At 41.4% G+C, this 22,936-nt stretch overlaps 1 protein-coding gene across 1 annotated transcript in view; it reads right to left on the bottom strand.

Annotated features, from left to right (window-relative positions):
• Positions 1–22,936, bottom strand: part of LOC122806400 (receptor-type tyrosine-protein phosphatase mu-like) — a 1,009,373-nt gene that overhangs the window by 218,108 nt on the left and 768,329 nt on the right. The window contains exon 16 of the mRNA XM_044076787.1: positions 12,526–12,660. Within this exon, the coding sequence (XP_043932722.1) occupies positions 12,526–12,660 (135 nt within the window). The remainder of the gene's footprint in view (positions 1–12,525; positions 12,661–22,936) is intronic.

Here is a 22,936-nt window from a genome sequence, read left to right as displayed (position 1 = left end):
TATAGCAGGGAAATGAAAGAGAGAGAAATTAGCCCAAAATGGCCAATAAACTACTAATTTCTGGGCTGAAACCACTCCTCCAGGGATAGATAGGCTGCTCAAAGATCCCTCTCTCACAGTGAACAGAGAGGGGCAAACCCAGAAACTTGTAACACAGCTTTAAATTCAGCACGATCCTGAAAACTGAACTATACTAGCTTAGAAAGGTGGGAAAACAAGTTTTTTTTTCAGAAAATAAAGCAGATACAATCAAAAAAACACTTTAAATGCACAGAAATGGCATTCACACTTGAGTGTGTAGCCTACAAAAGTTAAACAGGTAATTTAAACACAAAAACAACTTTGTTAAAGTGCAGGCAGTAAAATAAGTACAATATGTAGCTGAAACAAGCTTTTTAAATCACAGAAACTCTAGAAAATCAGTGTTTTAGGTGGAATTAGCTAAAGGCAGGTTGACACAGGTTGACAGCAACTTCTCTTTTGACCACCACATTACCACAGTGGTCAGAAAGTCCTTCTATGTGGCACATCTCATTACTAAGGGTTTTGCATCCAGGAAGAAGGAGATCATTGTCTCCCTCCGCCTGTTGTAGGCTGCACACTCAAGTGTGATAGCCATTTCACATATGACATTTGCATTCCCATATGACATTCAAAGTTTTACAACTTCGAAATTATAATATAGTCCCATCTATTCCATAGCATGGGCAGTCTCTGGGTTATGAACTGTCCCTCCAGCATGTTTTGTTGATTGTGGTAATGAGGTTGAGTTCTCTGGAGTGTGTGGTGTGGATGGATTGGGATTTCTTTAGATGTAGCATTTCTAACAGATCTGGGTCAGACATGGCTTTGTAAGTCAAGCAGAGATTGCCGCTAAGTAGGCGATATGAGACAGACAATAGTTGGAGTTTTTTGAGTCTGTCCATATAGGAGAAATGTTTAAGGCCTAGGATCCTCTTTGTGAGGTACTTTTGTGGCCTCTCCAGTTGTTGCAAGGTGTTTAGTGAGGTACATGCCAAATGGGGCATTGTACTCAATGATTGGCCTAATGAGGGAAGAGTAGAGGGAGACAATGCCCTCCTTTTTCCTGGATGCAAAATCCTTAGTAATGAGATGTGCCACATAGAAGGACTTTCTGACCACTGTGGCAATGTGGTGGTCAAAAGAGAAGTTGCTGTCAGCCTGTGTTCCCAGATCTCTTATAACACCTTCTGTGTTCAGTGGACTCGGATCAAATCTGGGTATTGCCATGGAGATTTTTTACATAACCATAGAAGGCCTTGTGGTTGTCTTTACTACTTGCTGCAATTCTATTTTCATAGCTAGCTTTAGAAGATTTGATGAGGGATCTCAACATTTTGTTGAGACTGATAAAGGAGTTGTTCCAGTCTTGGGACTTCACCTTATTCCGCATTAGTTTCCTCCTTCTGTTGTAGAGTTTGGTTATGGCAGGTGATCACCAGATTAGCTTACTTTTTTGGAGGAGAGCATCTTGGTTCTATTGGGTATGGCAAGATCCATGCATTTGTGTATATGTTCATACAATGCATTAGTATATGAGTTGGTGGTCATGCAACTATTATCCATTTGCATGGGTGCCGTGAAGTTAGTCACCTTTGTTTTTAGGAGCCCAAAGTTAGCTTTGGAGAAGTTTTTCATGGTGGATACCTTTGTGGGGGGGGGGGGGATTTCCAAGGTGATTAGTTTGTGGTCAGATCTAACCAGGGAGGAGTTGACTATTGGTGTAGAGCAATGGTCACTCATGTTAGTAATGACCAGGTCAAGGATGTTGCTGCCTCTAGTAGGGGTAAGAATGAGCTGCTCCAGGGGATTGGAATTAATAAATTCCAGGAAACGTTAAGTATTTATCAGGCTGTGGATGGTAATTCATTACTGAAACTAAGCAGAAATTTCTTAAGATTCCAAGAGCAGGATAAGTTATTTCTTACACTTATATCATTGAATCGCACTTCTGTAACACTTATAATTGTGCTATACAGTTAATCTACTACATCTTGCACTGTTATAAAGCTTTTTACTGTTTCACTGCATTTATGTACTGTTTTATACTGTTTTAACTGTATTTTTCATTGCTAGATACTGTTTCATTACTCTAATTGCATGTTTACTGAATTACTTAACTGTAAACTGCTTTTTCATACTGAGAGTTGTATTTTCTGTCTGTGAGAGCTCTGTCCATGCTTTTCTGTGCATTTTTGATTTTCTGAGATTTCTGTGTTCTAGTCTAGTCTGTTTGCAGTTAAAAGCATTCTCTAGAGTTTGCTTGCTCCTTGATCTATTTAAAACTTTCATTTAGTGGCTACAGCTAGTATCTGTAATAGTGTGCATTACTATAATTGCATGTTTATTTAATTACTAAATTGTAAACTTTTTCATACTGAGACTTGTATGTTCTCTTTGTGAGTGCTCTTTGTATGCGTTTAAAGAGAGGTTTCTGTGTTCTGCTCAGGTGGCATAATCTTGACAGAGGCCTGCTATTGTCCAAGCCTGGTAGTTTTGTTTGTTGAATTTCTTGTGTTTCTGGCATCCATTTTCTGCTAATAGTCTGTCTTCATTATTCTTGAGGGTAACTGGGTTTCCTGACCTTCTGTAGTACAAGTGATTGGGTAATAGCAGGGGCTAATAGGACTGAGTAGTAATTTGATCTTCTAACTCTTCCATCCTTACTGGTATATAAACCCTGTGTCTGGAAAAGGTTGTTCTTGTATTTATCAGGCTGTGGATGGTAATTCATTACTGAAACTAAGCAGAAATTCCTTAAGATTCCAAAAGCAGGATAAGTTATTTCTTGCACTTATTTAATTGAATCACACTTCTATAATGTTTATAATTGTGCTATACAGTTACCCTACTACATTTTGCACTGTTATAAAGCTTTTTTACTGTTTCACTGCATTTATGTACTGTTTATACTGTTTTAACTGTATTTTTCATTGTTAGATACTGTTTCATTACTCTAATTGCATGTTTACTGAATTACTTAACTGTAAACTGCTTTTTAATACTGAGAGTTGTATTTTCTGTCTGTAAGTGCTCTGTCCATGCTCTTCTGTGCACTTTTGATTTTTTTTTTATGTTTCTGTGTTCTAGTCTAGTGTGTTTGCAGTTAAAAGCATTCTAGAGTCTGCTTGCTCCTTGATATGTTTAACACTTTCATTTAGTGGCTACAGCTAGTAGCTGTAATAGTGTGCATTACTATAATTGCATTTTTATTTAATTACTAAATTGTAAACTTTTTCATACTGAGACTTGTATGTTCTCTTTGTGAGTGCTCTTTCTATACATTTAAAGTGAGGTTTCTGTGTTCTGCACAGGTGGCATAATCTTGATAGAGGCCTGCTGTTGTCCAGGTCTGGTAGGTTTGTTTGTTGAGTTTCCTGTGTTTCTGGCAACCATTTTCTGCTGATAGTCTGTCTTCATTATTATTGAGAGTAACAGGGTTTCCTGACCTTTTGTAATACGAGTGATTGGGTAATAGCAGGGGCTAATAGGACTGAGTAGTAATTTGATCTTCTAACTCTTCCATCCCTACTGGTATATAAACCCTGTGTCTGGAAAAGGTTGTGCTTGTATTTATCAGGCTGTGGATGGTAATTCATTACTGAAACGAAGCAGAAATTCCTTAAGATTCCAGTAGCAGGATAAGTTATTTCTTACACTTATTTCATTGAATCACACTTTTGTAACACTTATAATTGTGCTATAGAGTTAATCTACCACATTTTGCACTGTTATAAAGCATTTTTACTGTTTCACTGCATTTATGTACTGTTTTATACTGTTTTTTTTTTCATTGCTAGATACTGTTACATTACTCTAATTGCATGTTTGCTGAATTACTTAACTGTAAACTGCTTTTTCATACTGAGAGTTGTATTTTCTGTCTGTTAGTGCTCTATCTATGCTTTTATGTGCACTTTTGATTTTTTTTTTGAGGTTTCTGTGTTCTAGTCTAGTTTGTTTGCAGTTAAAAACATTCTATGGAGTCTGCTTGCTCCTTGACCTGTTTAAAACTTTTATTTAGTGGCTACAGCTAATAGCTGTAATAGTTTTCCACCCCCCCCTATTGTTGTGGTGTTCTTATACTTGGCTTTGCAGTTGCCCACCTGTACTGTATATTTTATCTGTGACACTCCTCCCACTCTAGTGTCATTAGTTCATTTAATCTAATAGAGAACATTTGTGAAGGCCAACCCACTCAGATTCGTAACCTTGATTTAACTTCTGTTCCAGCTTTCTCCATTTCCACTTTACTGAAAAAAAAAATTCTAAGCTTGCTTCCCCCCTTTCCTATAACAAGTCTAGTCCAGATACAAATTTGCTGTATCCAGAGCTGTTTGTAAGCACCTGAGCCCCCCCCCCCCCCCTACCTAGGGTTAAACTATTCCTGGTGCTATAAAGTCTGTGCCTCATATTTTCCCTTGCAACGAGACAGCTTTTTAGTTTCAGCACTCAAATCTGTTTCTTTGAGCTCAGCACTTGTTCAGAACTCGTTGTAAGCACTAAATAAGCTACAAATTACTACAGCACTCAACTTTCCTCACTTGTCTAGAGGAAAACAGTTTTTAATACTTAATAAATAAGCACCTGTCCAGGCATGTGTAAAGGTCAGCTCTCTGTGTCTTCTCCTGTTTACCTGATGAATTTGGGCATCATGGGGGCAATGCAGTAATTGCCTCATGTACACAAATAATCCTCTCTTCCTACCACCCAACACTACAACCTGTGAGAGGTGCACTTATATAGCCAAACTGAAAGCAAAGTTTTCTTCACCAAAGACTGGAATAGACAGTCAAGAGGAGAAGGTAAACACTTGCACCACACCACACCCATCACATAGTCCCTCAAAACCTACACCACCAAAACACACACATAGAAGCATGAAACACACGCTTGCATTCACGGACGCTCTCAATAGAAATCTGCCCAAACAACCGAGACCTCCAAAGCAGAAATGCAAGCAACCTCCACCCCCCCAACACAACCCAAATGACACATAGCCCACAAACTCAGTGTGCCAGTCAACTACAGCCCTATAGTCAAGGCACTGATGTTCCACTCACCAGGATAAACAAGGAGAAAGTTACTGTCAGCTGCCTGTCGGGTGCCAGGATCCGCCACATAACGCATGCACTCAGGTCACTCCACAACAAGTACAAATATGACTCTGTCATTGTCCATGTTGGTGTGAATGACCTGAGGCGTACCTCCCTGGACTAGATGAAAAGAGACATGGAGGAGCTTTCCGATCTTGTAGTCCAGGCAGGTATGACCCTAGCCCTGAGTAGCATCCTGCCATCACCCAGAATGATACCACAGTACAAGGACAAAAATGATTGACTTCAACAATTGGCAAAGCTTCTGGTGTCTTTCCTAGGGAATCCATTATTTGTCTGCTTGGGATGACATGATCGATAGACCACAATACTTTGCCAGAGATGGCCTGCACCTATCACCCTTAGGATTCCAGATACTGGCAAAGGCTCTTGCCACCCCTATAGTGCCTTTTTTAGGCAAGGTTAAAATGACAAATTCACCACTGTAACAGGTACAAGCAAGCAAAATCTGAGGGTAATGCTACTCAATGCTAGAAGTCTAAACCTCAAAATGCAGTTACTCGAGGCACTCCTTAAAATGGAGAACATCGACATCTGTGCAGTGACAGAGACCTGGTTCAAAGCTCCAGAGAGCACCCCTGCATTACCAAGCTGTAATTCATACCACACCTTTCGGCCACCTGACCCAGACCAAAACACTAAAGGTGGAGGCATGTCCATATTCATTAAGGATATCCACACCTCCAGGGTAGTTGCTCAGCATAATGCATCCAAGATTATCCAAGTTCAACTAACTAAGCAAAACTGCAGTCCAGATTGTAGCTTGCTACAGACCACCCAGGATTCCCACTTCTCTTTTCTTGATACACTGGAAAATATTAGGGTATAACCCAACACCCTAATAATGGGTGATTTCAACTACCCCACTATTAACTGGGAAAACTACTCATGTACCAACTCTTTTGCTCATCATTTTCTGTAATTCATAAATTCCAATGCCTTGGATCGACTTATCCACACCCCCACCAGGGGCAGCAATATTCTAGACCTGGTCATCACCAACATGGGCGACCGGTGTTCCACACCAGAGGTCAATTCCTCATTGGTCAGATCCGACCACAAGCTAATCACCATAGACATCCACATCCCGTCCCAAACCCCCATTAGGGAAACAACCGTAAAAATTTTCTCCAAAGCCAACTTCACACTTCTTAAGACAGAAGTGACAAACTTCACGACACCTATGCAGATGGACAATAGAAGTACGACTGCTGAATCCTACAGAAATGCACTTTATAAGCACTTACACGAGTGCATGGATTGTGCTATCCCTAACAGAACCAAGATGTTATCCTCCAAAAAAGGAAGCCAATCTGGTGGTCTTCTGTCATAAACAAACTTTACAACAGAAGAAAGAAACTGTTGCAAAAAAAGAGTAAAATCCCATGATTGGAGGAACTTCCTGGTCAGCCTCAGTAAGAAGCTGAGATCCCTTATAAAATCCTCCAAATCTAGTTATGAAAACAAAATTGCCACTGATTCTAAAGACAACTCCAAAGCATTCTATAGCTATGTCAAGAATCTCAATGGCAACTCTCAGATCTGCTCTGAGTTACAGCACAATGGCACTAAATATAGAGAACCAATTGATATTGCCAACATCCTGGCAGATAGGTTCAGTGCTAACTTTACCCCCCTCTCACCCCCCAAAGGGCCCATCTCTATACCGGAAGAATGCAAAGTTCCTGTAATCATGGCTGCACAGGTAAAAACCTCACTCTCCAAATCCAAGAACACAGCATCCATGGGATCTGATAACATCCTTGGCTGCCCTCTACATAAACTACAGAATGAACTGACACCCCACCTAAGTACCATGTTCAGGCATAGCCTCACCTCAGGCTTTGTGCCCATTGAATGGCACACCGCAATGGTTATCCCACTCCACAAAGGGGGAGCCACGACAGACCCCGGGAACTGCTGCCCTATTAGCCTGACGAGACTGGTCTGCATGGTCATGGAATATATCATCATGGAACTCATAAAAAAAGACATTGGAGATCTCCAAACTCTGGACTCCACACAGTTTGGGTTTATAAAAGGCATATCATGTCTCCTAAACCTGATAGACTTATTTAAAGCAGTCACCAAAGCCATAGATGAGGGTAAGGTGGTTCACACAGCCTATCTAGATCTTGCAAAGGTGTTCAACACCTTCCCCAACTCTGGAATTATAGATAAACTCACTAAACTAGGTATAAATCCCTATGTCACAAGATGGGTTGCCAACTGGCTTACTGACAGAACCCACACTGTGAAAGTAGCAGACTCCAAATCAGACTTCAGACCAGTGACAAGTGGAGTACCACAGGGTTCAGTTCTGGGTCCTCTCCTGTTTGGTATCTACTTCTCTGAAATACAGGCTAATGCAGAAGGTCTTTGGTTAACTAAGTTCACAGATGACTGCAAACTAGGTGCCATAATCAAAACACCTAACGATGTGGACATCCTGCAGAAGGGCCTCACTGAGACAGATGCCTGGTGTCAAAGCCATGGCCTCAAGCTCAATGCCAAAAAGTGCATTGCCATCCCCTTTGGTAAAAACTCTGTACCCATGAACTACCACATAGGTGGTAGTCTACTTAACACCAAAAGTGTGATAAGAGACCTTGGGACACAGGTGGACAGTAGACTCTCCTTTGATAAGCACATCGCTACAGTGGTCAGGAAATCCTTCTACATGGCACACCTCATCACAAAAGGTTTCTCATCCAGAAAAAAAAGAGGTCATTGTTCCCCTCTACTCATCACTTAGACCCATTATAGAGTACAATGCCCCTTTTGGTATGTACCTCACAAGACATGTATAACAACTGGAAAGGCCGCAGAAATACCTCAGAAAGTGGATTACTGGCCTCAAACAGATGCCCCACGCAGACCATCTCAAAAAACTCCAGCTTTACTCCATCACATATTACCTACTCAGAGGTTGTCTCTGCCTAATGTACAAAGCTATGTCAAATCCAGAGCTGTTGGACATGCTCCACTTAAAGAAATCCCAATCCCTCTGAGCTACACGCTCTAGGGATTTAAGCCTTGTCACCACAATAAACAGAACATGCTGGAGGGATAGATTCCTTTCCCAGAGACTTCCCATACTCTGGAACAGACTACCTATCTATGTCAACCAGAGCTCCTGATTAGCATTCTTCAAGAAGAGTCGTGATGATTTGATGGGAAATAGGAAATTCTCCCCAGGGATCACTTCTATGGCTCTGCTTGACAGGGGCACAGGAAAATAATTTTCTTGGGTGGCGAAAGCCAGGGTCTCTTTTTGGCTAGGCTTATATAGGCCCTAGGGCCAATAGCCTAGTACCTACCTATGAATCTAAGTGTATTGTTACATGAGTAGTTTTCCCAGTTAATGGAGGGGTAGTTGAGGTCACCCCGTTTGAGAGTGTTAGGTTGGATCCTAATATTCTCCAGGGTGCTTAAGAACATGGAGTGTGAGTCTTGGGACATGGTTGGGGACCTATAGCAGGCTATGACCTGAATCGCTGTCTTACCCAGTGTTAGCTGCACTTGAAGTATCTCTGATGCGTTATGTTGGACTACCAGTCCGGAGGTGTGTGCATCCTTTATGAATATGGAAATACCACTGCCTTTGGAGCTATGGTCCAAGTTCTGGGGCCGAAAAGTGTGGGATGAGTTATAGCCTGGTAGTGCAGGGGTGATTTCTGCTGACTTGAACCAGGTCTCTGTTACAGCACAAATGTCAATGTTCTGCATTTTTAAGGAGTGCTTTGAGAGAGTGCATTTTGAGATTTAGACTTCTAGCTTTGAGCAGCATGACCCTCAGATTGCATTTGTTTGTAGCTGTTATGCTGGTAATTTGATCTTTGGAACACCACCTAAAAAAGGCACTATAGGGGTTGCAAGAGCCTTGGCCAGTATTCGGAAGCCCAGGGGTGACAGATGCAGGTCATCTCTGGCAAAGCATCGAGGTCTGTCAGTCATGTCATCCCAGGCAGACAGATACTAGATCCCCTTAGAATGACAGCAGAAACTTAGCTAATTGTTGAAATCAGTCATTTTCTGCTTATACTATGATATCATTCTGGGTGATGGTAGGATGCTGCACAGGGCTAGGGTCATACCTGCCTGGGCTACATAATCCGAGAGCTCCTCCATGTCTCTTTTCATGTAGTCCAGGGAGGTACATCTCAGGTCATTCACACCCACATGTACAATGACAGTCATATTTGTACCTGTTGTTGAAGGACCTGAGTGTGTGCGTTATGTAGTGGATCCTGGCACCTGACAGGCAGCTGACTGTTACTTTCTGCTTATTCAACCTAATGAGTGAGACATCAGTGTGCCTCACTAGCAAGTTACCTGTGACTAGTGTGTTGGGCATGCTGTTTTGCCTTAGGGGCTTTGGTTGAGTGGCACACTGTTTAGGAGAGTTATGTGTCTCATGATTAGTGTTGTGTTGTGGTGGTCGAGTGGGTTTCTGCCTTGGAGGTCTTTGCTGTTTGGGTAGATTTTTGTTGAGAGCCTCCGTGAAGGTGGGTGTATGGTTTGTGTTTTTATGTGAAGGCAGTGCTGGTGTGTGTTCTGGAGGGCTGTGTGTTCCATGTGATGTGGTGCAAGTGTTGACCTTCTCCTCTTGACCAGCTATCCCGGTCTTGCCAGAGAGTGCGTGGTTTCCAGTTTGGATATATAAGTGCATCTCTCACAAGTCTGAGTGCTGGGAGGTAAGAGGAGAGGGTTGTCAGTGTACATGAGGCAGTTGCTACATTACCTTAGGATTCCCAAGTTCACCAGGTTAATAGGAGAAAGCACAGGGAACTGACCTTTAGACATGCCTGGGGGGGGGGGGTGGGCATTAGTAATAAGTACTGGCGCTATTTCCTTGTAGAACATTTATTGCTGCTAGCACTTTTGTGTACTACAATAATTGCTACAAGTGGTCTGGTAAAGTGCTAGACTAATAAACTAGTAAAAGTGCAGGAGAGTACTTTTGTTACTGCTGTTGAAAATATCACATGGATAAGCAAAGGCAGGCTTGTTTGCATGCATCAATATTACTGTTTGTCTCTACTTAACTCATTTATTTTAAAGTGGTGATTGTGTGTACTGTTAGCTGCCTCTTAGCCAGTGCCATGGCACTTTACCAGACCACTTGAAGCAACTAGGGTGGTTAGAGTTTTCCAGCCAACTCCATTTCAACCAACTCAAAACGGCTCACCAGATACTGTATCACCCAGAGAAAACACCAGCTCTGAAAAACATCATTCACCCCTATATTAACCTGCAATCTTTACACTCCTCCAATAAGATCTTAGCTCAAACTACCAAAGCCAATAATTCTGCTGGGGATTCTCTATTCTCAAACTTTGTAGGTAAAATGTGGAACTCCCTACCGACCATGCTCACCTCAGAACCCTCACTCCTACAATTCAAAAAGCTTAAACCCCATCTCAATACTCTCTGGCAATGTCCCTGTTCCAAACCTGATTAACCACTATCATTTACCCTTCTCTTACCTCACTATCCTTAACTGCTTTTAACAAGGCGCCTTTGTAACTGACCTATGTTTTTTTATATGCTGCTGTTGTTTTTTTTTTCCCCAAGATGTGATGTATCTTTATATTGTATTTAGAACTCAACTATCTTCCTTTTTTTGCATTAACAATGTTCATATGTCTGTTATGTACTTGGAGCTTTTCTCCCCGGGCCTCCGCTGAAAATGGACATGTATCCAGTCGGACTCTCCCGGTTAACAAATGTAAAATAAATAAAATAAATAAATAAATAAAATTGTGCACACCACTGCCTGCCATGATTTTCCCCAGCTCTAGGTTCCTCATCTGATCTTGCCTCTGTGTCTGCAAGCCATGTCTGTGGTACTGGGAACTGTGGTCCATGCAGTGGACACCCTGTTGCATCTGCTTTTTGAGTATGATGTTATGTAAAATGGCACAGACAGTCAGTTTTGGCAGAGGTGGTTGGGTCATATCACAAGGCATCGTAGATTTAGCTGGACAGCAGTCCAAATGCAATGCATGCTCTATGTTATTTCTAGTCTGTGCAGTGTTGTAACCTTTTTAAGTGGGGTTGTGTAGGTTTCTCATAGGAGGCATGAGCCAAGGTCCTAGTGCATATTCTGCATTCCCCACTGGATGTCCTTGTGGGAAGTCACTCCTTGAAAAACATAGGTACAGGTCACAGATGTGTCATATGTGGGAGTTGTGGAAACTGTCAAGGTGAACTGCATGCACATTATAGATGATACCTTGTACATTACATCCTTTTCTGTTTATGTACCTTCTTCCCAGTTTACCAGATGGGGCTTTTATTTTAGTGTGTGTGTGTGTGTGTGTGTGTGTGTGTGTGTGTGTGTGTGTGTGTGTGTGTGTGTGTTGTGGCCTCCAGTACCAAAGAGAAATGGGCTGTGGCACAGAAAGCTCCCTAACATGTTGCAGCACTGATTTGAGGAACTAGTGGAAAACTCTTGAGGCAGAGGCCTGTGAACCCCCCAAATGTGTCCCCTGTGGGTCATTGAAAATCCCTGTAGCTGGTATACATAAGGCTACACATACCCTAGATTTCACTGAGATGGGTTCTCAATGGTTCCCATGGGCCCTCAAGTGAGGACAGCACATGTCCACTATTTCTTGTGTAGTATCACTGTCCACCCCATAACAATCAAGTATTGCTATTTCATGTAGTCCATAGTAAGTCAAACATGGTCTGAATACCCTACACCTTCAAGGCCAAGGCCTGTCAACAGCAGCACCTTTTATGAGAGCCTGTTCTACATGGAGATTTATAATGGCTTCCAAAATCCCTAACATCTTTTATAGTTTTCCTATGGCTGTATTTCAGCATGTGTTAAAATTCATAGGCAGTATGAGTACTACTTGTTTGTGTTCATTTTATGTGCTTCTGAATCACTTCACCATGATTTTTTTACTTCATTAGTATGAGCATTGGATGTCATTAGCATATTCAGCTACTAACTGCTGTTTTGCAACCAGCTACAACAGATACTGCTGTTTCCCTAATCACAAATTGCTTGGTTGTCACTGCTTGTTGTGCATATGAGATTAGCATAACAAGCAGGTGTTAATGAGTCTTATGTTTTTTATTTTACACAAATCCCAGGTCAGACTTACACAAGCCGTTTACCTGATGAGGAAGCTGAGGTTATCAGTAAAAGAAGTGCAAAATGGCCTACTTAAAGATGAAAGCATTTTTATTTTCATTTATATATTCCAACGTGCACATTGATAGACTCCAAAATTCACATTCTTTTCCACAATGTGTTTTTAAACACCATTTTAACCTGTAGTATAGAGCTGTATGTATTCAGTCTACTTTTCAGAAGCACTGAGAGTGATATATAAATGAAAAATACTGATAGGAGTTTTTATTAGCATACCTCATCGAGTTCTTGAATATTGTTCATCACAACAATAGCACTGCAGTTGTAATCATAAACAAGGGCCCAGAAGTGTGGAATAGTCTCCTTCAGAGGTAACTCTGTTATTATAAAACCATCTTTTGTGTTGTAAGTCTGAAAAAATAAAGAATATACATTTTAAATTGAATGTATTCATAACTGACAGGGCTCAAATAAACAGCAGTAAAATAAGACATTTGGTATCATTAAGCAATTCAGAAATCATTTCATAACAAACAGAGCAGTTTTACCGGATGACAAAAGTATACTGAGTTGATAACACATGACTGCTTCTGCAAATTACAAATAAATACATTATTGCTGTACATATTTTAGACTTTGCTATAATAAAAAGGAATACATCATTTTCTTATTACAACATGCAGGTGTCATTATGAGTCGGTACAAATGTCAAATCTGCACTGTAATTACATTGAATGTAAGACACAACACAAAAACAAACAACATAAAAGAACTCAACTGCAAGGAAAATAAACTAGAAAGGAAAAAGGAGGAATCCAGTTAGTTTAGTCCTGACTGGGATTTAGAAACTTCCTCCAAGTTGCGGTCAGTATTTGTGTGTGATGAGTGACCACTTGCACAGTATGTACAATTCATAGACATAGTCAACTGAAGTGGTGGTCAGAGCAACCTAATACCCCACATTGTACACTAATACTGGTATTCTGACTTGCTAATGAGCAACAGTATTAAAATTAGGGACTGTGTAGAGGCAAATGACTGTAAATATATAGCAGAGCAATTCAGAAACGTGCATATTCCATGCCTAAATGTGCTAACTCCAGAGCATCTGACTGCTATAAAATCTTAGAATTATAGAAAAGAATTAGCAGAATGATGTTTGAGGTAGCCACAACATTAACAAACTTGCATATGCAACAGACTGTACTTGTTGCAGATAGTCATATGTGTGTTCATGTATCAACCTATGAGGTGCTCAGTCATCCATTTATGCTTAACATTCCATGCACTTCATAACCCTGAAATTGTAGACCACTACTGTGTGGAGAGAGATATCCTGCAAGAGATGGTTGAGATGTTCTTGTGGGAGGTTACCCCTTGAAAACCTTACATACAGATCACAGGTGTGCCATGTGTGGTAGTCAGAGTACCTATCCCTGTGGCTACCACAGACTGGGCAGCTTTAAAAATACTAGCTACAGGAACCTTTCAGTGACCAACACAGTAGGGGAATTCTAGACATCTGCTTCAAGGACACTCCACTAGTCCCGCAGTGGCATGCTACACAATGTGGGGGAGCATACGTGGTTTCCTTGTACCACACAGAAGAAAGCCAACATCATACAGGATTTCCATGACCTAGCCCATTTCTCTGCATTACTGAAGGCCACAGACTCAACCCACACTGAGATAAAGGCCTCCACCTGGTGAGCTGGGACGAACCATTAAATGTAAAAGCTACCAATCCATCAAGTGTCAGGTGGCCTGTAATGCACAGGGCATACACTACAATGTGTCTGCAGGCCACCCATGCAATACCACTCTTGTGTGGGGTCATTTACTGCACTGTTATAACTTGATATTACTTGTGAACCTCTGCTATCTCTGTAAAAAACAAAATCAAAAAAAAAATCTTGCTTTTTTCCCACTTTTCTGAGAGTTAAAAAAGTTCAGTTATAGGCTTGCTGTTCCTGAACTGTTTGAAAGTTTCTGTGAGGCCATTTTTGCTTGGGCTGAAGGAGGGTCTCTCTGTTGATCAGTGGCAGTGAATAACATTGAGCAGCTTCCCTGCCCCCCGTAGAGGTGGTTACTGACTTGAAACTGTAGTTTTATTGGCCACTAGGGGTCATTTCCAAAACTCCTTCATCTTTCTCTCTTAAAACCTAGTTGCCTCGTGGTTTGGGCGTCTTTTCAGGCTTGTTGGCTGTTGGTGAAACACCCTCCAAGAGGAAAAAATGCTGAGAGAAGAAGGGAGCCACTTTTGAGATTTTAAGTATTTTTTCTCTGTTTATTTGCTAAGTTTTTCTGCATAGCTGCCTAGCTTGAGCATTTTCTGGCTTGTTAAACTTGATTTCTGTATTAGTAGCTGTATTTAGAGCACAACCAAAAGCTGTTTGCTGAATTTCCTGTTTGCACTTAATTTTAAATCGTTTTTTCTTAAAACTTGCATATTTTCTGTCCTTGACCTAGCACTCTTGTGTGGGGTCATTTACTGCACTGTTATAACTTGATATTACTTGTGAACCTCTGCTATCTCTGTAAAAACAAAAACAAAAAAATCTTGCTTTTTCCCACTTTTCTGAGAGTTAAAAAAGTTCAGTTACAGGCTTGCTGTTCCTGAACTGTTTGAAAGTTTCTGTGAGGCCATTTTTGCTTGGGCTGAAGGAGGGTCTCTCTGTTGATCAGTGGCAGTGAATTACATTGAGCAGCTTCCCTGCCCCTCGTAGAGGTGGTTACTGACTTGAAACTGTAGTTTTATTGTCCGTTTTGGGTCTATTCCTGCTTCTTTCCAGCCCCTGCTATCAAGTACGCTTTAACGTGCTTTAGCGCGATTTAGTGCGGAGTTGCCACTAGAGCAGCATCGGGCAGCGCCGGTTAAACAAGGTTAAACTCTTTCTGGCTCCAGAAAGTCTGTTCTTCAATTTTTCCCTTAGAACTGCTCTGTTAGGAACCTAAACAGTTTACACCTTCACTAAAAAGTGCAGCACTTGTTCCAAATAGCTTTTTCTTCTCAAAAGCTCAGCACTTGTCTTATAAGCATATCCCTTGTCTTATAAGCATTCTCTTTGCAGGTCAAGCACTCCTATATTATACAAATCTCTCACTAGCAAAAGCCCCCAGGAGTGCCCACTTCCCTGCTAAGCCCACTACTTTTCTGTCTCATACCAACTCATAATTCTTTCTAGCATGTCGAAGGGTCAGATGCTGGCGTCCTCTCCTGCCCAGTTGGTGAATCTGGGAATTCTGAGACAATGTTACAATTGCCTCATGTACACGGACAACCCTCTCCTCCTCCCACGTAACACAACACTTGTGAGAGATGCAGCTATTTAGCCAGACTGGAGGCTGAGCTCTCTCAACTCAGGACTGGCAAGACCAGGCAGGAGGAGAAGGCAACTACACACACCACAATACCAGTCTCACATAACTCAACCACACCACTGAATCAAACACATAAACACACTAAGACATACTCAGAGGCTCTGAGTAAAAATTTACCTAAACAGCAGAGGCCTCCAAAGCAGACACCCAAGCAACTGCAAACTCAATACACCACACAAACAACACATAAACAACAAAATCAGTGTGCAAAGCAGTCACTGCCCTTAAGGCCAAATACAACACCAAACATACTTGTCATAGGTGACTCCATAGTCAGACACACTGACGTCCCGCTCACCAGACTGAGTAAGGAGAAGGTCACAGTAAGCTGCCTGTCGGGTGCTAGAATCCGCCACATAACGCAAGCACTCAGGTCTCTCAACAGCAGGTACAAGTACGACTCAGTCATTGTCCACGCTGGTGTCAACGACCTGAGACGTACCTCCTTGGACTACATGAAAAGAGACATTGAGGAGCTCTCTGATTATGTAGCCCAGGCAGATATGACCCTGACCTTGAGCAGTATCCTACCTTCACCTAGAATGATGCCACAATACAGTGATAAGATGATCAGCTTTAATAATTGGCTTAAATTCTGGTGTCATTCAAAGGGGATCCAATGTCTGTCTGCCTGGGATGACATGCTGGACAAGCCACGCTGCTCGCAAGGGATGGCTTGCACCTGTCACCCCTAGGCTTCCGGATATTGGCAAAGGCTCTTGCCACCCCATAGTGCCTTTTTAGGCAAGGCTCAAATTCTAAACCTACCACCCTAGAACACAAAAAAGGAAAAAAACTAAGGGTAATGCTGCTCAATGTCAGAAGTCTCAATCTCAAGATGCACGCACTCGAGGCCCTTCTCAGTATGGAGAACATCGATGTCTGTGCTGTGACAGAAACCTGGTTCAAGGCTCCTGAGAGCACCCCAGCACTATCAGGTTTCACCTCATATCATGCGTTCCGGCCCCAAAATCCGGACAACACCAAGAAAGGAGGGGGGTGTCCATATTCATAAAGGACACCCACACCTCAAGCTTGGTGGCAACGCACGATGCATCGGAGACCATCCAGGTGCAATTAACCATAGGCAAGACTACTCTGCAATTTGTAGCATGTTACAGGACACCCTCTCAAACTCAGGAACCTCACATGGCCTTCCTGAAAACATTGGAGGGGATAAATGTATCTCCAAACACCATCATACTAGGTGACTTCAACTACCCTAATATAGACTGGGAACACTACTCAAGCCCAAACACTCTAGCCCAAAGGTTCCTGGAGTTCATAAACTCAAATGCCATGGAACAACTAGTCACCATCCCCACAAGAGGAGAAAACATACTTGATCTCATCATCACGAACATGGGATCACAATGTTCAACACCGGAAGTATACCCCTCACTGGTGAGATCAGATCATAAACTAATCTCGCTGGAGGTCCTCATCCCGCCCCACTTGAAATAAAAAGACCACAGTGAAAAACTTCTCAAAAGCCGACTTCACACTTCTAAAAACTAGTGTGGTCTCCTTTAAGGCCCCTGAGCCAGTGGTAAACATTACTCAAACCGCTGAATCACTTACAAATGCCTTCTACCAGTACCTACAGGACTGCATGGATCAGGCAATCCCAAACAAAACTAAGACTCTTTGTACCAAAGGCAAGCATCCAGTCTGGTGGACCCCAGCCATAAACAAGCTCTACAACAAAAGGAGGAAGCTACTACAAGATAGAGCAAAATCCTTGAAAGGTAAGACACCTTTGATCATTATAAGTAAAAAACTAAGAGCTCTCATAAAATCATTCAAGGCAAATTTTGAGAGAAAAATCGCCAAGGACTCAAAAGACAATCATAAGGCCTTCTTTAGCTATGTTAGAAACCTAGGAGGAAACTCCCAGATATGCCCAGAATTAGTTCAAAATGATGTGAAGATTACTGAACCTACACACATTGCCAACATACTGGCTGACAGGTTCAGTGCAAACTTCTCCCTCCCCCAAAAGGAGAGATATCTATACCAGAGGATTGTAGCCCCCCAAACATCTCCAACGCCCAGGTGAGAACTGCTCTCTCCAAGGCAAAAAACACAGCATCCATGGGACCGGATGGTGTCCCCGGCTGTGTGCTCCATGAACTCAATGAGGAATTAAACCCGCAGTTAGGACAGCTGTTTAATCTTAGCCTCACCTCAGGATATGTACCCAAGGAGTGGCGCACAGCGACTGTGGTCCCACTTCACAAGGGCGGTGCCTCCACCGACCCTGGAAATTACCGTCCCATTAGCTTGACAAGCCTTATCTGCAAAGCCATGGAGAGGATCATAATGGAACTCATAAATAAAGACATAGGGAACTTGCAGACTATGGATCCAACCCAGTTTGGCTTTGTCAAAGGCAGATCATGCCTTTTAAACTTGGTTGACTTTTTCGAGACAGTCACCAAGGCCATTGATGAGGGAAAGGCAGTCCATACAGCCTACCTCGACCTGGCAAAGGCCTTCGACACAATACCCCACTCAGGTATCATTGAAAAACTCATCAGCTTGAATGTAAACCCATACATCACAAGATGGGTTGCAAACTGGCTAAGTGACAGAACCCACAGGGTCAGAGTTGCTGGAGCCATGTCAGACTCAAAGCCTGTCACAAGTGGTGTCCCACAGGGCTCAGTCCTGGGTCCACTCTTGTTCGGCATCTACTTTTCTGAAGTACAAGCAAACACAGGAGGGTTATGGCTGACAAAGTTTGCAGATGACTGCAAACTGGGTGCCATAGTCGAAAACACATCTGACACAGATATCCTTAAGAAGGGCCTCACAGAAATGGATAACTGGTGCCAGAGCCATGGCCTAAAGTTAAATGCCAAGAAATGCATAGTCATACCCTTTGGGAAAAACAAGGTTACCCCTAGCTACCATATAGGTGGCAATCCACTGAGCACAGAAGAAGTCATCACGGATCTGGGGACCCAGGTTGACAGTAGCCTTTTGTTTGACACTCATGTTGCTAAAGTAGTTAGGAAAACCTTCTACATTGCCCACCTGATCATGAAGGGATTCACATCTAGATCAAGGGAGGTCATCATCCCCCTGTACTCATCACTCATTAGACCTATGATTGAGTACAATGCCCCATTCGGAATGTATCTGACCCGACACCTGCAGCAGCTGGAAAGGCCCCAAAAGTTCCTCACCAAAAGGATAAAGGGTCTCAAAAATATGTCTTATGCTGCCTGACTGAAAGAACTCCAGCTCTATTCAGTCTCATACCGCTTGCTCAGAGGTGACCTGTGCCTGACATATAAGGCCATGTCAAACCCAGATTTGATGAATATGCTTCACCTCAAAAAATCTAGATCCCTCAGAACCACAAGGGCGGGAGACTTAAACCTTGACATTGGGTTTGAATGATGTTGTCAGTATTAAGTGCTCTCTAAAAAGGAGAGTGTTGGACAGATAGTGATGTTTTTTTTTAAATATTTTTTATCAGTTTTGAATATTTGTTTTCTTATAACTTTTTAAGAATTATTTAAAGTATTTTTATTCTAGTTTTGATACAGTTGTATGTCATTTTCATGGTTTGTGCAGGTATTCTGTGTAATTATTGCCTGCCACTTTAATTGCTTAGCCTCTTCTTTCCTTCTCATTAGCTCATTGTGTTTTCTATTTCATGTGACAGTACTGGGCTTTTTAAGCTAAGTACTTGCTCTGTTGCATATATCTGAAGAAGTCTTAACTGTAAGATGAAAGTGCTTATACTTCTGGTAAAGTTGTATCTATTTTAATAAATCTGCTGTTCTGTTATCCTGGTTGCCATCATTGAAGTGCAGTTTGGCTGGTTTTGTTTCCCTATTGTACCCTCTCTTCCCAGTCTTATTCTTACCTTAAATGTTTACATTGCGTGTTATCCTCTGTTTGCTGTCTCTTTTATATACTGCTCTATAAACCTATTTCCATCCGTTTTCATGGTCAAAAGCATTTACGCAGTGCATTGGTCCCTTTAAAGTAGCGCACTGTCTTCTTTTGTCTTATTCTTGTTTTTAGTGCATGTGCACATGCTCAGGCACATACAGCTTCCATGCTCAGCAAACTTTTCTCTTATGATTTCTAGCTGCAACTGTGTATTCTCCTCTCTCACTGCAGGTCCTGCTTCTAGTGCAAGTGGCATTACAATTAGCTGTGAGTAAACTGTGAATTTTCATGTTGTTAATTGATAATGAGCTCCCTGGCCACCGTCACCACTGGTCCTGTCTGCAGTGTTGCAATGAGCTCTACCTGCGGAAGGCAATTTGCAGTCAAGCTAGCCATTGTTATGGAATGTTATTATGTCTTATTATTCTTCACGTAAAAAATCTACTGCCAATCATTAGCGGACCGGAGTTCCGCTGTGGCGACCCCTAACCGGGAAAAAGCCGAAAGACACAAACAAACAAATTATTCTTCACAAAATGCATATTAACTTGTAGTTTCTTCACATGAGTCAAATAAAATGATTATAATATGTTTATGTCAAAGGAAAACTGAAAAATAGATGCATGATATGCAAGATATAGTTTCACATAAGTAGTAGCTTTATATTTCAAATGTCTTACAATTGCATTCTCTCTCTAGTGTACTGATAAATAAATGAAGACAGAGCAAGTGCTGAAGAAGTAAAGGGATGTTATGTTGTATGTTATGTTATGTTTGAAAATTAGTAAATGATGTCAGGTGTCCATGGAAATCAGCTGGATCAACAGTATGCTCTGGCTTTCTCAGGGTGGGGGATGAGTCTTTGTAAGGATGTCCATGAGACAGTGTGTATTTATAGCGAATGTTACAAAGTTGAAGGTCAATAAATCTTAAGCACAAGTGGTCTATGTTTTAAACATTTAATGATCTGCTAAAAGCTATGTAATGTCAGCATTCTGCATGCATGAAACTGATAAGAAAAAATATATAAATTAAGATTTTCCTATATTTTTGAAGACTGATCTGAAAATTTTAGTAGGCAGTCTCCCAGTGCTGTTCATGGAATAAACATGTACTTTGCACATCCTGAAGCATTATTCTTGACTGAGACTAAAAGGTAAAACTCTCTGTTACTTATTTGTGAAATTTAACACCATGTTTCTTAATCCCATGCTATATCTTAATACCTGACTGCATGCGTTGTAAAACTTGATCATAATGAATGAGAAAAACATTAGAAATATCTGCTGCATTCTTTCTGGGTCAATTTTGACCACAAAATGTTATGTGGAGATCGCAGTTGTTTATTTTCATCCTGTCAAAGTAATCTGACAATGCATTGCCATTCAACACATCCCTTTTAAATTGATCTCTATACTCCTTTCATTTTAAAATATGTTATCATTTGATTAAAAAAATAGTAATTCAGTGATTGGCTATCACCTTATTGTGTCTTGGCAGGTGAAAACTCAAAATATATGTCTACAAAACATTATGAATGGGTAACAGGTTAACAAAATAATCTCAGCAAATGAAATTCACCTTTAAATTTCACTGTTGAAGTGAACTGTATTCATTATGGTTGTCAAACATAAAATAACCTTGTTATCATTAGATACCTGCTCATAATCGTCTGACTTCCATTCTGCTATTAATTGTGCTACAGATATCCTAAAGATGAAGCCAGCAGTACAGATGAATGCAGTTATTTCAAAGGATGTATATAGTTCTTATTTTTATACAGTTCCTTATGCTATGTCATTAATAATAATAATAATAATAATAATTTTTATTATTTATACATTTTTCTTTTATTATAGTTTTCAGTTTTCTTATTCTCCCATTTTGAGGATGGCTCAGTATGTTGTAAGCCTGAAGGCAATCACATGCAATATGAAAATGTGCAAACATATATTCCTCTTGACTGCCAATTACAATTCACTGTTCAGAAAGATTGATAATGCAACCATGTGTGACAATGCCCATTGTGAATTATGCAGTGCAGTGATAGCACAGGGGTACAGGATGCCGGACAGAGATGTGAATGAGACACAATCAAACTACCAGCAGAAACTGTGATACGACTCTGTGGTCATATGACTTGAAGGACATCTGACATGGAGGTCATATGCTTGACAGTATACACACTCACACATGCAACAAAGTGTGTTATAAATCCTACACACACACACACACGCACACACACACACTTATATAAATGAGAAAGTAAGAGTGAAAATAGTACAGCTGGAAAGGGAAAACAACAAGCAAAGGAATACATGGAAGGGTAATATAAAAGTGAGATGAGGGAGGGGATAAGGGAGAAGGAGAAGGCTTTTTGTGGTAAAAGTACCCCTTTTTCTAAAGAAGGGAACTGGGAGATTGTAGCTAGGTTCAAATGGAGGGAAGAAGGAGGGTAAAGGGAATGAGTCAGGAGCACATGAACAAACACACGCACAGATAAACAGGAGAGTTGGGAGAAAAAGAGAGAGGGGGTAACAAGTGAGTTACACAGACAGATGAAAGATGGACAAATAGTGATGGGGATCAGAAGACAATCTTTTGAGAGGGAAGGAATCATAGAAACGGGGAGAACAGCTGGTACAGTGGACCTGACAGTCCAGCTCAGATGTGAACCCACCCCAAGGTCAGTTACCACCTTGACTGACATCTGGTTAGGTGCAGTCTCAAGTAATGGTATAGTCTGGACTAGATAAATACATGGCTGTATAAGAAAGGAAAGGAGATGCTGCAGGGAATTAATCTACACATCCAGCCATTGGCTTAATCTTGACTAGCACCAGCCACAGCACTTCCCACTGATTAACTCGTGTCCCTTTTGCATCACTCTCTGTTTAGCAGCCTTCATTCCCCACCTCCTGGACGGTTTGTATAGAGACAGCCAATGAGCCCTGCATGTCAGCTTCCACAGGGTGACAATGATTGTCATGCAGTGAGGCAAGCCTGGAGACCAGTGGTTAGTGTAATGGTGGCTACCACCTCACCTCTGCCTGCACCGTGGCTGATCATGTAGAAAATTAAAATAAATGAAAGAAGACAAAAAAATTAATAATAATAATAATAATAATAAATAGTTAACAGCACCTACGCATGTGAGGTGCAATATAATGCTGTATCACACATCCTCAATCAATACCCTCACTTACTCCGCAGCCTGAAAAACCTGGACAAGCTCTGCAGGAATGGCACTCTATTAACCTCAATCTCCTACAGTGATGCAAAGCTGAAACACATAAACATATTGCTGGCAAATTATTTATATAGCAGGTCTGTACAAGGCCTATATAACAGTTCAGATGCTTTACAAAAAAATAGCTCTTCATCCCTAACCTCTTCT

The sequence above is a fragment of the Protopterus annectens genome, chromosome 1.part1 (assembly GCF_019279795.1).
Source record: "Protopterus annectens isolate FY-2018-M chromosome 1.part1, PAN1.0, whole genome shotgun sequence".
NCBI classification, from domain to species: Eukaryota; Metazoa; Chordata; order Ceratodontiformes; family Protopteridae; genus Protopterus; species Protopterus annectens.
Note: the sequence above shows the minus strand (reverse complement) of the source record. Positions and strands in the feature narration are given on the sequence as shown.